This window comes from Myotis nattereri (assembly GCF_964212035.1).
Source record: "Myotis nattereri genome assembly, chromosome: X".
Lineage (NCBI taxonomy): Eukaryota > Metazoa > Chordata > Mammalia > Chiroptera > Vespertilionidae > Myotis > Myotis nattereri.
The window spans coordinates 105,810,140-105,824,940 of NC_138078.1; the positions used below are offsets into that span (position 1 = coordinate 105,810,140).

The following is a 14,801-nucleotide window of genomic DNA, read 5'->3' on the forward strand; positions in this document are numbered from 1 at the left end:
CCTTATTGAAGACCCCTTGATCTCCTGTAAGAACTGCAACAACCTAACTAGTCCCTCTACTTCTATTTTTGTTTACTTCCAATCTATTCTCCCTATATAAGCGAAGATAGGTTTGTTTGGTGTGTGTTGTTGTTTTTTTTTTAAAACATAAATCAGTACACGTTATTCCCCTGCTGTCCAATGAGTTCCCACTCTACTTTATTTTTTTTTCCTTTTAATTAAATCTTTATTGTTCAGATTATTACATTTGTTCCTCTTTTTTCCCCCCCATAACTCCCCTCCTCCCAGTTCCCGCCCCACCCTCCGCCCTCACTCCCCACCCACTGTCCTCAGCCATAGGTGCACGATTTTTGTCCAGTCTCTTCCCGCATCTCCCACACCCCTTTCCCCCCCAAGAATAGTCAGTCCATCCCCTTTCTATGTCCCTGATTCTATTATAATCAACAGTTCATTCTGTTCATCAGATTATTTATTCACTTGATTCTTAGATTCACTTGTTGATAGATGACTATTTGTTGTTCATAATTTGTATCTTTACCTTTTTCTTCCTCTTCCTCTTCTTAAAGGATACCTTTCAGCATTTCATATAATCCTGGTTTGGTGGTGATGAACTCCTTTAGCTTTTCCTTATCTGTGAAGCACTTTATCTGACCTTCAATTCTGAATGATAGCTTTGCTGGATAAAGTAATCTTGGTTGTAGGTTCTTGGTATTCATCACTTTGAATATTTCTTGCCACTCCCTTCTGGCCTGCAAAGTTTCTGTTGAGAAATCAGCTGACAGTCGTATGGGTATTCCCTTGTAGGTAACTGAGTTTCTTTCTCTTGCTGTTTTTAAGATTCTCTCTTTATCTTTTGCTCTTGGCATTTTAATTATGATGTGTCTTGGTGTGGTCCTCTTTGGATTCCTTTTGTTTGGGGTTCTCCGCGCTTCTTGGACCTGTAAGTCCATTTCTTTCACCAGGTGGGGGAAGTTTTCTGTCATTATTTCTTCAAATAGGTTTTCAATATCTTGCTCTCTCTCATCTTCTGGCACTCCTATAATTCTGATGTTGGTACGCTTGAAGCTGTCCCAGAGGCTCCTTACGCTATCCTCGCATTTTTGGATTCTTTTTTCATTTTGCTTTTCCGGTTGGGTGTTTTTTGTTTCCTCGCATTTCAAATCATTGACTTGATTCTTGCGCTCCTCTGGTCTGCTGTCGGGAGTCTGTATAATATTCGTTATTTCAGTCAGTGTATGCTTAATTTCTAGGTGGTTCCCCAATATAACATCGAGGGTCTCATTAGTTTTCTTGTAGATCTCATTAAGTTTATCGGCGGCTTCTAAACAGTTCTTGAGAGACCTTAAAAGTGTGGTTCTGAACTCTATATCTTCCATTGACAATTTTGTCCTGTTTCTTTGTCTCCGCATTTTGTTATGCTTTCTTGGTGGACCCCCTAGTGGTCTTTGTTCGCAGTCTTATAAACCTTGATTGTTGTAGCTAATACTAGGGAGGGTTTGACCTCCAGGCCAAGTGGCTATGAGAATCAGCTGAGTCTGCAGTGAGAGAACTTCTGTCCTCTGGGGAGGTGCTAATCTGGCGTTTGCCTGAGGCTATCCGGCAAATGCCTGTGTGCAGGGCTTGGGCGGAGCGGGTCGCACAGGATCAACAGGGTGGGCCGGAGAGAGCAGTGATGGCGGCTCTCAGTCCTGTCCCCAGGGGCTCTGCCTCTCTGAGTCCCAGCACCCGCTGCAAAGCTCGGAGAGAAAGCTGCACTCGCTCTGACCGAAGCCAGACAGTCTCGCTTCTCCCGTTTGAGTCTGGGTCCCTAGAGACTCGCCTGTATCTGGCGCTCAGAGTCTGCGCCTCCCTCCCGATTGAAAACGCCAACCGCGCCCTCTGCCGCCAGCCTGCTCCGCGCACTCCGCACCTCAGAATTTGACTTCAGCACTGCGCCTCCTCTGAGTGTCCGTATGTGTTTCTCTTTCCTCCTAGTTGTAGGACTTCCACTCAGCCAGCATTCCTGTGGTTCTGGGTGATGTCCGTTCTTTTAGTTTCACTTTTGAAGTAGTTGTTCAAAGCAGCAAACTCCGGCGTTAACCTATGCCGCCATCTTGGTTCTTCCCCACTCTACTTTAAATACAATTGAAACTCCTTACCACAGCCTCAAAAGCCCCCACGTGACTTGAGTCCTTACTAACCAAAACCAACACATACCATTCTAGCCTTTAGCCACTCTGCTTCAACCATGCTGGCCTCCATTTAGTTTTTTGTTTGTTTTGTTCTGTACTGTTCTGTCTTGTTTTGTTTTGTTTTGTTAATCCTCACCTGAGGATATTTTTTTTTCCATTGATTTTTAGACAGAGTGGAAGGGAGTGGGAGAGACAGAGAGAGAGAAACATTGATGTGAGAGACACCTGGATTTGTGCCCCTGGATTGGGGCTGAGGATCCTTCAGTCCAAGGGTTGATGCTCCAACCACTGAACCAAACAGGTTAGGGCTACTTATTTTTTTAACATACCAAGCCTCTTCCTAACTTAAGGCCTTTGCACATGTCATTATTTCTGCCTGAAATGCTCTTCCCCTCGCTCTTTACACAACTACTTTTTCTCCTGTCAGGTCTTGAATTAAACCAGACCATACCAAGGAGACATTTCCTATCTTTACTCCTAAAACATGTTCCTTCCCTTTATAGCAAGGAAATTTGAAATTATGTGTATTGTGTTCCCTTGCTTTGTTTATTAACTGACTCTTCCATTAAGACTGTGAGCTACAGGAAGGCCGAGACCAATATGTATATCATTCAATAAAACATACCCTGAACCAGTATGCATGCTACCAATATTTGTAGAATAAATAACTGATATAATAATGCAGTTACTAAAGTAAATTCATTTTTAACTAAATGTAAAACAGACTAATAGAGAGTAGAATATGAATTAAGTCTAATCTTTTATAGAATCGTTTGGTTTACTATCATTCATAACATTAAACAAAAGAATCTTTAGGAACTAAATTTAATGTTTGGATACTTAATTCTACTTAAGCAGCAGAAAAAAATTCAAGAAAAAACCTATTTGGGAATTCCAGAGCTTGCACTATTAACAACAGTACTTATTATATTGCTATTCCAAGTAGTCTAAACTTTGTCATAAATACAATGTCAAACCTTTAAATATAGTTTCACCTCATCCCAATTATTTTCCATCCCGTTGGATGGAATTGTTTTCATATAATTACACCAATCTATATCTTCAAAAGATGAATTAAAAACAATATCAAATCTATCATTTCAAAATCTCATGAGGATAAAAACATTGATATCATACAGAACATCAATGATAAATCATCTTTGATCTAGATACAAAAAATATAAAGTAAGGAAGCACTCAAAAATGCCTTGCTCTTCTGCCAAATTCAGGTCAAAGTCAAATTCTACTAGTTATTACAAATGTACAATAGAATGATCATAGGAGTAATAGTCAAGTACTGAGAAATTAGTATTTCTGCACTATGATGTTAAATGTTTACATTTTACTATTAAAATTTTAATAATAATTAATTTTTTGAGAAAACTCCAAGTTGATTCTAGTATCCAGAAGTTTATTCTATGATGGTAATATTTCACTTCAAACAATTATTGAATTTAACACTGAGACAATCAGCCTAAATATATTCGGTACACTCAAGATTAATAAATATCTTTTATATAGAGAACATACTAATCATGAAACAAGACTGTAAGAATATTACATTACCTGTCTGTAAGAGGCTGGGAGGGCATTCTTTTACTCAGTGATGGAAGATCCAGAGAATCTGGTTTCTTATCCATTCTGCAACATGCTTGGATACTTAAGTATTTAAATATGTGTACTTTACCCTTTAAACATATCTGTCAATAAATAATGGAGAAAGGTTTAATTATATAGGTCCAAAATATATGCTATCTACCAATTTACTTATATATTTTAATAACCTCAAATTATGTTGAGACATCACGATCATGATAGATACACTGCATACTTAATTTGTACTTCTGACATTAGGTGAAAAAAAACTGACAACAGCGATACCAACTGAAATTCTATTGCTGTCTCTGTTCTTATTAGAAAAACTAAGTTAATTATTCTGTATTTCACTAAAGTTTTTTTGTTAACAGTACAATGTACAAACCAGTGAACAATATAAAATTTACAATTTATGAGTTGCCTTTATGAGAAAAAAGCAAAAAGAAATATATTTATTGTAGTGGTGAGAACAGAAAACAAAATTCATGTAATTCTTTAGTAATCTCATCAGAACCACTAAGTTGGTTGGGTAAACACTGGAGGAAAGCTAATAAAAAGAATTTAAATATAGGAAAAATGATTTTGTTCAAAGGTGTGAGAGTAGGCCAATTAGAATAAAATAATATGTAAATGGTCAATTCAACTAAGATAATAAATATCTTGAAAAGTTATTTTCATTGCTGCTAGAAAAAGAATAATGATGGGTGAAATACTATGTGAAAGAAAGTATGCTATATAAAAATGAGTGGTAAGGAAGTGATAAGTCAAATTTACAAAGATTAGCTGCAGTCTCCATGAGTTATATCAAATAAGTATCTCTCAAAAATTGTAAGAAAGATATTGTTTTATGAGCTCACGTAACCTACCAACACATACAAAAATAATCAACAAAGAAAATAGTAAGAAAAGTACATTAAGAAGTAATTATCATTCCAGGTATAAAGGAGAACCATTTCTTAGATAAATCTCATAGTTACCAGGTCTGACTTGACCACTGAAAAATTTCATTGAAAACAAAAATTAAAACATTTGAGCTATTAGAATTGAACACATTACTAATTAAGATGTATCCTATTATCTGTCCAAACCAAACAAAAATTATTATATTACCAAATTAAATTAAAATCAATTATTTTCTTTTATAAATTCAATTTTTATAATAGTATTTCATGTACATAGTTTTAAAAGTCACAGAGAATTATAAAACTGAAAACAAAATATTAATCCTAGCCCTGACCAGTGTGGCTCAATTGGTTGAGTGCTGTCCCATGTACCAAAAGGTCACCAGTTCAATTCCCAGTCAGGGAACATGTCCAGGTTGCAGGTTCGATCCCCAGTCAGGGTGTGTACAGGAGGCAACGGATCGATGTTTCTCTCTCACATTGATGTTTTTTTTTCTCTCTCAATCACCCTCCCTCTTTAAAATACATAAAAACATATTTTAAAAAAGTAATTCTCCATTCCATCCCCTCCAATCACCAAGACCCAGTCCCTCATTGAACTCTTTTATTTGGTTTTCTGCTATTTACCTTCATATTTATAAATAACATGGCTTTATTGCTGTCTTATTTTTATTTTTCAAGTATAGACTCTATTTGTTGAAGTCTTACTAAGGAAAAAGAGAATTTAGATTTATTTTATAACTACCACCACTTTCATATATCAATTCCACTACTACCATCCTCCCATCTCCAATAACCATAAACTCACATAAACATATTTCCTCCCTCTTCAGAAGTATGCATTGTGGTTAAGCACAAACTTTGGAGTCAGATAGCCTTGGTTTGAAACTGGGCTTTATTTATCACTTGCTAGCATGTGACTTTAGGCAAGTCACTTAACTTCTATGCCCTTGTCTCCTCATATATAAAATGAGATATAATGACAGTACCTGTTTATAAAAAATGAATTAATGTGATAAAAATGAATTAATGCATATAAAGCATTTTAAACAATGTTTGGAGCACAGTAAGTGCTATACAAATATTTACTATTATTATAATACAGATTTTTTTCATTAAATCAAAATAGAGAGTAAAAAAGTATTCACAGATGAACCACGTAAGTTGGAGTACATTTTCTTTCTCCTGCAAGTTTTTGTTTTGTCTAAAGTGACTAATTACCTCATTTGCCTTTGCATAATTTTCTGTATGCCTATTACTAATTAATTCCTAACTCTATGATAAAACTGTAAATCCCTCTCCATACTGACAAACACATCAAGTCATTTATCAATTTATTTCTTTTTCTTTTTGGAGATAACCACCCTACTCCAAACTGACTGGTTGCTCTCTAGGCCTATTGCAAATCTATCGATCTTGAACATGAAGGATTTTTCTTGCTTAATTTACTCCCACATTTTGATACAGCACAAACTCTGCTAGCTTTCTAATAAAGGCTACATGAAAGTTAAAATTTCTGAGACCTTGTAAGTTTGAAGCTATCTTTTTTCTACTTCATACCTGACTGACAGTTTGAGTACAGAAAGATATAAATATTCCCATAGTCACTGAAGATGTGGTTCTAACATCTTCTAGCTTCCTATGCTGCTACTGAGAAGTCATTCTGATTGTCACTCCTATGAATGAGACCCATTTTGTTTCAATGGAAGGCTTTCAGTGTTTTGGTCTCTCTTTCATGCTAGACATTATTCCTGCAAATGTCTAGTGATCTGTGGCTATCTGTTTATCCTCAAGAGTGAAGCAATTAAGAAGTCAACTGGAACCTCTGTGTATGAGGGGGAAGTTTACCAATGGTGAGCCTCACTGTCTAGTGACCAGACAGGGACTGGCCATTTCATCAGGAGACCCCCTCAAAGATCAGTATATTCTCCAAGTTCAATCAATCAACCAAGAGAGAAATCCAGCCACCCTGCCTGAAATAAATAAGACAGGCTGAAAGCATTCTGAGAGCCAAGTAAGACAGTTTACTGGAAGGTCCCACCACTCCCTATGTAAGCATTCATCGTTTTCAGTATAAGGTCTCACTTCTGCCCATAGCTATACTTGAAGTCCTTGACTCTGGTTTCCGGTCTCCCTACAGTAGTGCTATCCAATACAGCAGCCAGTAGCCTCATGTGGCTATTTGAATTAATTACATTAAACAAAACTAAAAGTTCAAATTTTCAGTCACATTATACACTTTCAAGTGCTCAACAGTCACTTGTGGTCACTACATTGGACAATGCACATAGAGAACATTTCCATCAGCAGAAAAAGTTCTAATAGACAGCACTGCTCTAAAGAGTAAATTCCAGGCTTATGCTAACACAAGAACCTATAGCAGGGGTGGGCAAACTTTTTGACTCGAGGGCCACAATGGGTTCTTAAACTGGACCGGAGGGCCGGAACAAAAGCATGGATGGAGTCTTTGTGTGAACTAATATAAATTCAAAGTAAACATCATTACATAAAAGGGTACGGTCTTTTTCTTTTTAGTTTTATTCATTTCAAACGGGCTGGATCCGGCCTGCGGGCCGTAGTTTGCCCACGGCTGACCTATAGTCATTTGGCTGCTGAGCAGAGGGAGGGAATCTGAGAGAAATCTACCTACTCCTCAGAGTAAACCCTAGGCTTCTGCTAATGCAAATGGGGGGTCATGTGGCTTCAGAGCTAGAGGCAAGATTCTGACAGTGTAAATCTTAGACCTGTAGTGTCCAATGGTAGCCACTAATCACATGAAATTATTTAAATTTCAATTAATCAAAATAAAAATCAATTGTTGGATCTCCGGTCAGGACACATACAAGAAGAAACCAGCTGAAACCAGTTTGGCTCAGTGGATAGAGCGTCAGCCTGCCGACTGAAGGGTCCCAGGTTCGATTCTGATCAAGGGCATGTACCTGGGTTGCAGGCACATCTCCAGTAGGAGATGTGCAGGAGGTGGCTGATCGATGTTTCTCTCCTATCGATGTTTCTAACTCTCTATCTCTCTCCCTTCCTCTCTGTAAAAAATCAATAAAATATATTTTTTTTAAAAAAAAGAAGAAACCAATGAATCAATGAACGCATAAATCAGTGGAACAACAAATTGGCTTCTCTCTCTCTCTCTCTCTCTCTCTCTCTCTCTCTCTCTCTTTCTCTCTCATCAATCAAAAAAAACGTTTAAAGCTCATGATCCATTTTGAATCAGTTTAAAAAGATTTAAAATAATATCAAGTTCAATTAAAATTTTGGTTCCTTCAACCAGTACATATTTCAAGTCCTCAGTAGCCACATGCGGCAAGTGACTATGGTACTGGACAGCACAGTTTATAAAACATTCCCACTGAGGGGAGCAGAGTTTGCTGCCTCAAAATACCACTTTTGGGGATATTGATTATTTTAAGAAACAAAATACCACTTTGGGGGATAATGTAATTTTAAGAGACAAAAGACTAAAGGAGCCTTTTACCTCCTCCTTACCTGTTTTTAAAAAAAATCAGAAAAATCTGCTCCAGAAAGGGAGATCACCTTAGCATAACATGAACTAAATTTGGCAGAAAGGAACCTGCAAAATGTGTTTGTTGGACCCACTCTGTGTCTGGGTAACCTGGAAAGAATTTGTTTACTAAATCTTTGCTCCTTCTTATCTACCTGTGAATTGCCTACCTTCCCTTTGAAGTCCAAATTAACCCCCACCCCCCACCCCCCACCACCACCCCCCCCCCACTCTCTGGTAGAGGGCACATGAGCCTCAACTGCAGGATTTGTCCTGGGACCCCGTATTCTTACCCCACATATGTACATCCATAATAATTTTGGCTATTTTCTCCCATTAATTTGTCTCATGTAAATTTGATGATTAGAACAGACAGAATAACTTAGAAGGACAGAAGGAAAATCTTTTTCTCCCTTACACACCTTCATTCAGAAACTTCTACTGAACAGCAGTGCCTTAAACATTCTACAGACTTTCAAGTTTTCAGTCTTTCATCCCTATATTCAGAGCTACATGTTTCCTTCAATAATCAACAACAAGAATACCCCAGTCATCCCCAGGTTTAACACAGTAAATCAATTTATTTTTTGTTGCCTTCTCCCATAGCAGACACAAGTTTCAGCTTTCTTTGTCATGCTCAGGCAGCTACTACCAGGACTCCTGTCAGACTTGATCTGAATTAGAAAAGGTACCTCCTTTGGAATGAGTGGAATGTACCTTTGTAGAAGGAAAAAGGCAACCCTTCTTCTAGATGTATGCAACACTGTGCCAGGGCACATGGCTTGGAAGTAGAGGGCAGGCTGGAGTTTCACTGCCATGTGCCTCCTCAGCAGATACTCTTGTGCAGTAATAATTAGAGACCCTAGCTACCACTATTCCATATATTTTCCTTTTTCCAAAATTCTGTAGCCATCTCTCCCCTGCTGTCCTCTCTCTCTCATTCTTTGTCCTTGTAGGTTTATATCTTAGTGTATTCCTTTAATATAATTTTAGTGGATTCCACATGGATTTAATCCTCAAACTAAAAATCTAAATTAATACTTTTACACTTGTATAGTGTTCTTTGTGTTATGATTCCATCTATCAGTGCTAAGAAAATGCTTCTATCACTCACACAAGTTTCAAGTGGATATACAGCTGAGTGGCATAGATGTAGAAAGACTGCATAGTCTATCCTTTTGAAATAACATTAACAATCAGAATTATCAGTTCACAAGCAAAATGTTTATGGCTAGGTTTTCAAATCCTATTTTCCAGAGTTAAGATAAAACTCCTACCAAAGTAAAAAAGCCACTTCTCAGAAAAACTCCCTTAGATAATAATAACTCAACAACAAATTAACTTTTACTTCTGATGATTTTTCAATTTACCAGTAACAGATATAATTCTGAATAAAAAGAGAAGAAACAAGTAATAGATTTTTATTACAAACCTGCGCTGGTGGTACTTGCAATGGATTGTTATCCAAAATTATTACTTGTAAATTATGCAGCTTCCTGTAACAAACTGGAATCTCGGTCACTTTATTACAAGAGAAATCCAGCTTGACTAAGGGAAGATCTCCTAATTCTGTGCAGAAATGAAAAAGAATTAAATTGAGTTTTCCATAGTTGCTCTTTTACTCATGTCAGTAAAAACAGTGAGCATCTTACCATCTGGCAAGGCATGAAGATTATTTCTTCTTATATTGAGCTCTCTAAGTGAATGTAATTTTCCCATTTGTTGGGGAAGAACCTGAATCTCATTGCAGCTAATATCCTAAGGAAAATAAGAAAATAAAATTATAACAAACTAACTGAGAAATACAGATATATTTCAATTCTTAAATTAAAGTGCATGGCTAATAACTAGAAAAAATTATCTTTTTAAAATATATTTTTATTTTTAAATTACAGTTGACATACAATATTATATTAGTTTCAGGTGTACAATCCCATAATTAGGCATTTATATAACTTGCGAAGTGATCACCCCGATAAATCTAGTACCCATCTGACACCAACAGCTTAACTAGCGGGAGGTCACCGGCACCATCCAGGATGGACATTAGATACAATCTAAGTTAACCATTCTAACTGACTCTGAAGGGGGGCTGTGAGAGTCCACTACAGAAGCTTGGTAGTTAGGAAACAAAGAAACTCAGAAATATATAAAAAGAAAATCTCATTGTCTAAGTTGTTCAGGATCTGGATCTTAAGAGTCCCCTGAACCAGCAGTGCTGCTTTGAATAAAGGCTTTCCCTGAAACCTCAGAGTGTCCAACTGTCTCTTCCGCACCAATTCCATATTCCATAACATACCTAGTCATTACAATATTATTGACAATATTCCTTATGCTGTACTTTTCATCCCAGTGACTATTTTGTAACTATCAATTTGTACTTCTAAATCCCTTCACCTTTTTCACCTATCCCCCCAACCCCTCCCATCTGGCAACCATCAAAATGTTCTCTGTTTCAGTTCTGCTTGTTTATTTTGTTTTTTAGTTTCAACATAAAAGTAAAATCATCTTGCATTCATCTTTCTCTAACTTATTCCACTCAGCACAATACCTTCTAGATCAGCCGTGGGCAAACTACAGCCCACGGGCCGGATCTGGCCCGTTCAGCTGTTCTATCTGGCCTGCGGAGCCGAAAGAGCGGAGGGTTCTCTCGCTCTCCCCTCCGCTCCTTCATCAGCAGCAGTGTTAACATGGCAACGTCGGGAAACACGGCCGCAGCTCCTTCTTCTGAGTCCAGTTTAAGAACCCATTGTGGCCCTCGAGTCAAAAAGTTTGCCCACCCCTGTTCTAGATCCATCCATGTTGTTGCAGATGGCAAGATTTCATTCTTTTTTATGGCTGAGTCATATTCCACTTCTTTATCCCTTCATCTATTGATGGACACTTAGGTTGCTCCCATGTCTTGGTTATTGTAAATAATGCTGCAATGAATATATGGATGTATATGTCTTTTGATTTAGTGTTTTGGGTTTCTTGGGTAAATATTTAGAATTGGAATTGCTGGGTCCTTCTTTGTCTCTTGTTATAGCCTTTGTTCTAAAGTCTATTTTGTCTGGTGTAAGTATTGCCACCTCAGCATTTTTGTTGTTGTTGTTTCCATTTTTGTGAAATCACTTTTTCTGTCTGTTTATTTTCAGTCTGTGTGGGTCTTCTGATCTGAAGTGAGTCATTTGTAGATAACGTGTATGTGCATATAAATATAAATATATATATATATATAATATATAATATATAAAACATATATATGTACATATGACATATATATACAAGATATATACTATATATACACATACACATATATATATACATATATATATCTTGCTTTATTATCCATTCAGCCACTGTGTCTTTTGATTAGAATATTTAATCCATTTGCATTTAAAGTAATTGTTGATAGATATGTACTTATTGCCATTTTATTATTTATATTTTTTTAATCTTTTTCTCTTCTTAAAAAAACCCTTTAACATTTCCTGTTATACTGGTTTGGAGACGGTGAACTCCTTTAGCTTTTTCTTGTCTGGGAAGCTCTTTATCTGTCCTTCAATTCTAAATAATAGCTTTGCTGGATAGAGTAATCTTGATGTAGGTCCTTGCTTTTCATCACTTTGAATATTTCCTGCCAGTCCCTTTTGAGCTGCAAAGTTTCTGTTGAGAAATCAGCTGACAGTCTTAAGGGTGGCTCCCTTGTAGGTAACTAACTGTTTTTCTCTTGCTGCTTTTGAAATTTTCTCTTTGTCTTTAACCTTTGGCATACTATCTAATAAAAGAGTAATATTCAAATTGACCATCACTCCAACACAAAAGATGGCCAGCAGGGGAGGGCAGTTGCGGGCAATCAGGCCAGCAGGGGAGGGCAGTTCGGAGGGACCAGGCCTGAAAGGGATTGCAGTTGGGGGTGACCAGGCCTGCAGGGGAGGGCGGTTGGGGGGACCAGGCCTGCAGGGGAGTGCAGTTGGGGGCGACCAGGCCTGCAGGGGAGGGCAGTTGGGGGGGACCCAGGCCTGCAGGGTAGGGCAGTTGGGGTGACCAGGCCTGCAGGGGAGGACAGTTAGGGGCAACCAGGCCATCAGGGGAGGGCAGTTGGGGGTGACCAGGCCAGCAGGGGAGAGAATTTAGGGGCAATCAGGCAGGCAGGCAAGCAGTTGGGAGCCAGAGTCCTGGATTCTGAGAGGGCCTAAACAGGCAGTCAGACATCCCCCAAGGGGTCCCAGATTGGAGAGGGTGCAGGCTGGGCTGAGGGACATACTCCCCCGTGCACGAACTTCGTGCACTGGGCCTCTAGTTTTAATTATAATGTGTCTTTGAATGGGCCACTTTGGTTTCACCTTGTTTGGGACTCTCTATACTTCCTGGATTTGTACCATCAATTTTTTTCACCAAGTTAGAGTTTTCCATTATTTTTTTCAAGTAGGTTTTCAATTCTTTGTTCTCTTCTCCTTCCAGCATCCCCAAGTTGCAAATGTTGGTACACCTGAAGTTTTCCCTGAGGCTCCTTGCACTATGTTCACTTTCTTGGATTCTTTTTGTTTTTGGTGTTCTGATTGGGTGTTTTCTGCTTCCAAACAGCTGATTTGATCCTCTGCATCATCTACTCTACTGTTGCAAAAGTTACATTTAATGTTTTTCTAAAGATGGATTATCTGGTAGATTTCTATTTATATTACATCATGATGTTAACCTAGTATATTTAACATGAATTTTTTGTGCAAAAATTTGAGGTTATAATTTAATACTACATCAATCTGCCATTTGAAAATCTCAACTAAAGACCACTCTCATCAACTAAAACCAGAAGTAAAGGTGATCCAAGTGTTTTTAATTTAGAGGTAAAATAAAAGACAACTATCAACCATTGTGATAATCTGTTAATTACAGTTGTTTTGAGATACTTGGTTGGGCAGAAGCAGAGGAAGTCAAGGATTTACACATGTGAGCTGAAGAAGTAAAATCTATGGCCAGGATTGATTTAACTAAGCCTCTTTCTCAAAAGGATGCAAAATATGAGGGATTACAAACACAAAGTTTATGGCTCACAACCCAAAGACAATCTAGGAAATCTGAGTAGGAAATGTCTCAGGGTTAAATTAAAATGCAAGCCCTGATTTAAAGATAAACAATACCACATTTCCATAAAAAGAGGATAAATAACAGCTTAAAGTTAATTGTGCTCTCCTCTCCCTCCCCTTTCTTATTACCACATCAACCAAAAGAGGGAAAACATCTGCAACAAGATCTCAGCACTCATTTCAGACACACTGCAAATGAAAATCATATTCTCCCACAACTGCCCCCAATTTCCAACTTTCACTGGACATTATATTAGCTTGGAGGGAAAGGAATGAAAGATATATTCATTATTATCTAAAGTAAAAATGGCAGGAAGGTAATTCAAAGAAATATTAAAGAATATCTAATCATTTAACCTAAAGATTATTGGGAAAATGTATCTTACATACTTCTTTCAAAGGCATCTTTATTCGACAATGAATATTTATGAAATACCAACTATTTGCTAGGCACTGATCTAGTTGCTAGGGACTATGGAAACTCAGAAGGTGCCACCCCCAATGTGCCTCAGTGGTATGTGGATTATTTTGAGCTAAAGGCAACTGAGACCATGAAGGCTCAAGAGAAACTACTGTCCCCTCTCCCCGTCCTTAATTATCTAGAATTTAAATTAGGAGCCTGGCCCATGGTAAGAGTTATCATCAGAAATGTCTTTTTATCAATCTACATGGCAAGACAAACTATTAATCACTGAACATGGGCACTCTCTGCAGTGACCTTCTGAAGCCCCAGGGTACATTAACTCATCCCTAGCTCAGAATGTCATATATACCCACCAATGTTCCCTTTCTGTCTCTGAACCTCTCCTGAATATGGGTCTCTGACTCTCTCATGTACATGGAATCCCAATACATTTGTGTGCATTAAATGTGGTCGTTTTCTCTTGGTAACCTGTCTCATGTCTATCTGATTATTAGACCAGCCAGAAGAACCTTGTGGGTAGAGGAAAGTTTCTTCCCCCACGGGACACATCAAGGAATAAAGCAAACAAAAATTCCTGCCCTCACAGCTTTTTATGGAGCTTACATTCTAGCAACGGGGAGATTATATAATATGCTAGAAGATGATAAGTGCTATTTTTTAAGAAAACACAGCAGGGCAAAGGCAAATGGCAGTGTGCTATTGATAGTAGGGTGTGATATTAGCAATTTAAATTGTCTCATGGAGAAGCTATTATTTCAGCAGTCTTGTCAGAGCTGAGAGTGTGATCCATGCAAATATATAAGAAAAGACTATTCCTAGTCAATAATATTGTGGTAACTATGTATGTATGGTGCCAGTTAGGGTACTGAAAAATATTGTCTAACCACTAAGCTGTACACCTGAAACCAATACAAAATAAAATTAATAGGAAAAACATATTCCAGACAGAAGGAACAATAAACGGAAAGGCTCTTAAGCAAAGCGTGCCTGACCTACTAAGAACAACTTTGGCTTTTACTCAGAGAAATATGGGCAAGAACCAGAAACTTTTAAAAAGAGGTATGACTTGACCTGACTTATGTTTGGACAGGACCACTTAGTGGCTGTGTTGAGAATAGACTA

General features: G+C 37.8%; 1 protein-coding gene across 4 annotated transcripts in view; it reads right to left on the reverse strand.

Moving 5' to 3' along the window:
- Positions 1-14,801, reverse strand: part of LRCH2 (leucine rich repeats and calponin homology domain containing 2) — a gene marked incomplete at its 3' end in the record, with an annotated part of 107,138 nt that overhangs the window by 51,796 nt on the left and 40,541 nt on the right. For all 4 annotated transcript variants that reach the window (XM_081115146.1, XM_081115144.1, XM_081115145.1 and 1 more), the window contains exons 4-6: positions 9,839-9,944; positions 9,619-9,755; positions 3,738-3,871 (exon numbers count right to left, since the gene is read on the reverse strand). In XM_081115146.1, the coding sequence (XP_080971272.1) occupies positions 3,738-3,871; positions 9,619-9,755; positions 9,839-9,944 (377 nt within the window). The remainder of the gene's footprint in view (positions 1-3,737; positions 3,872-9,618; positions 9,756-9,838; positions 9,945-14,801) is intronic.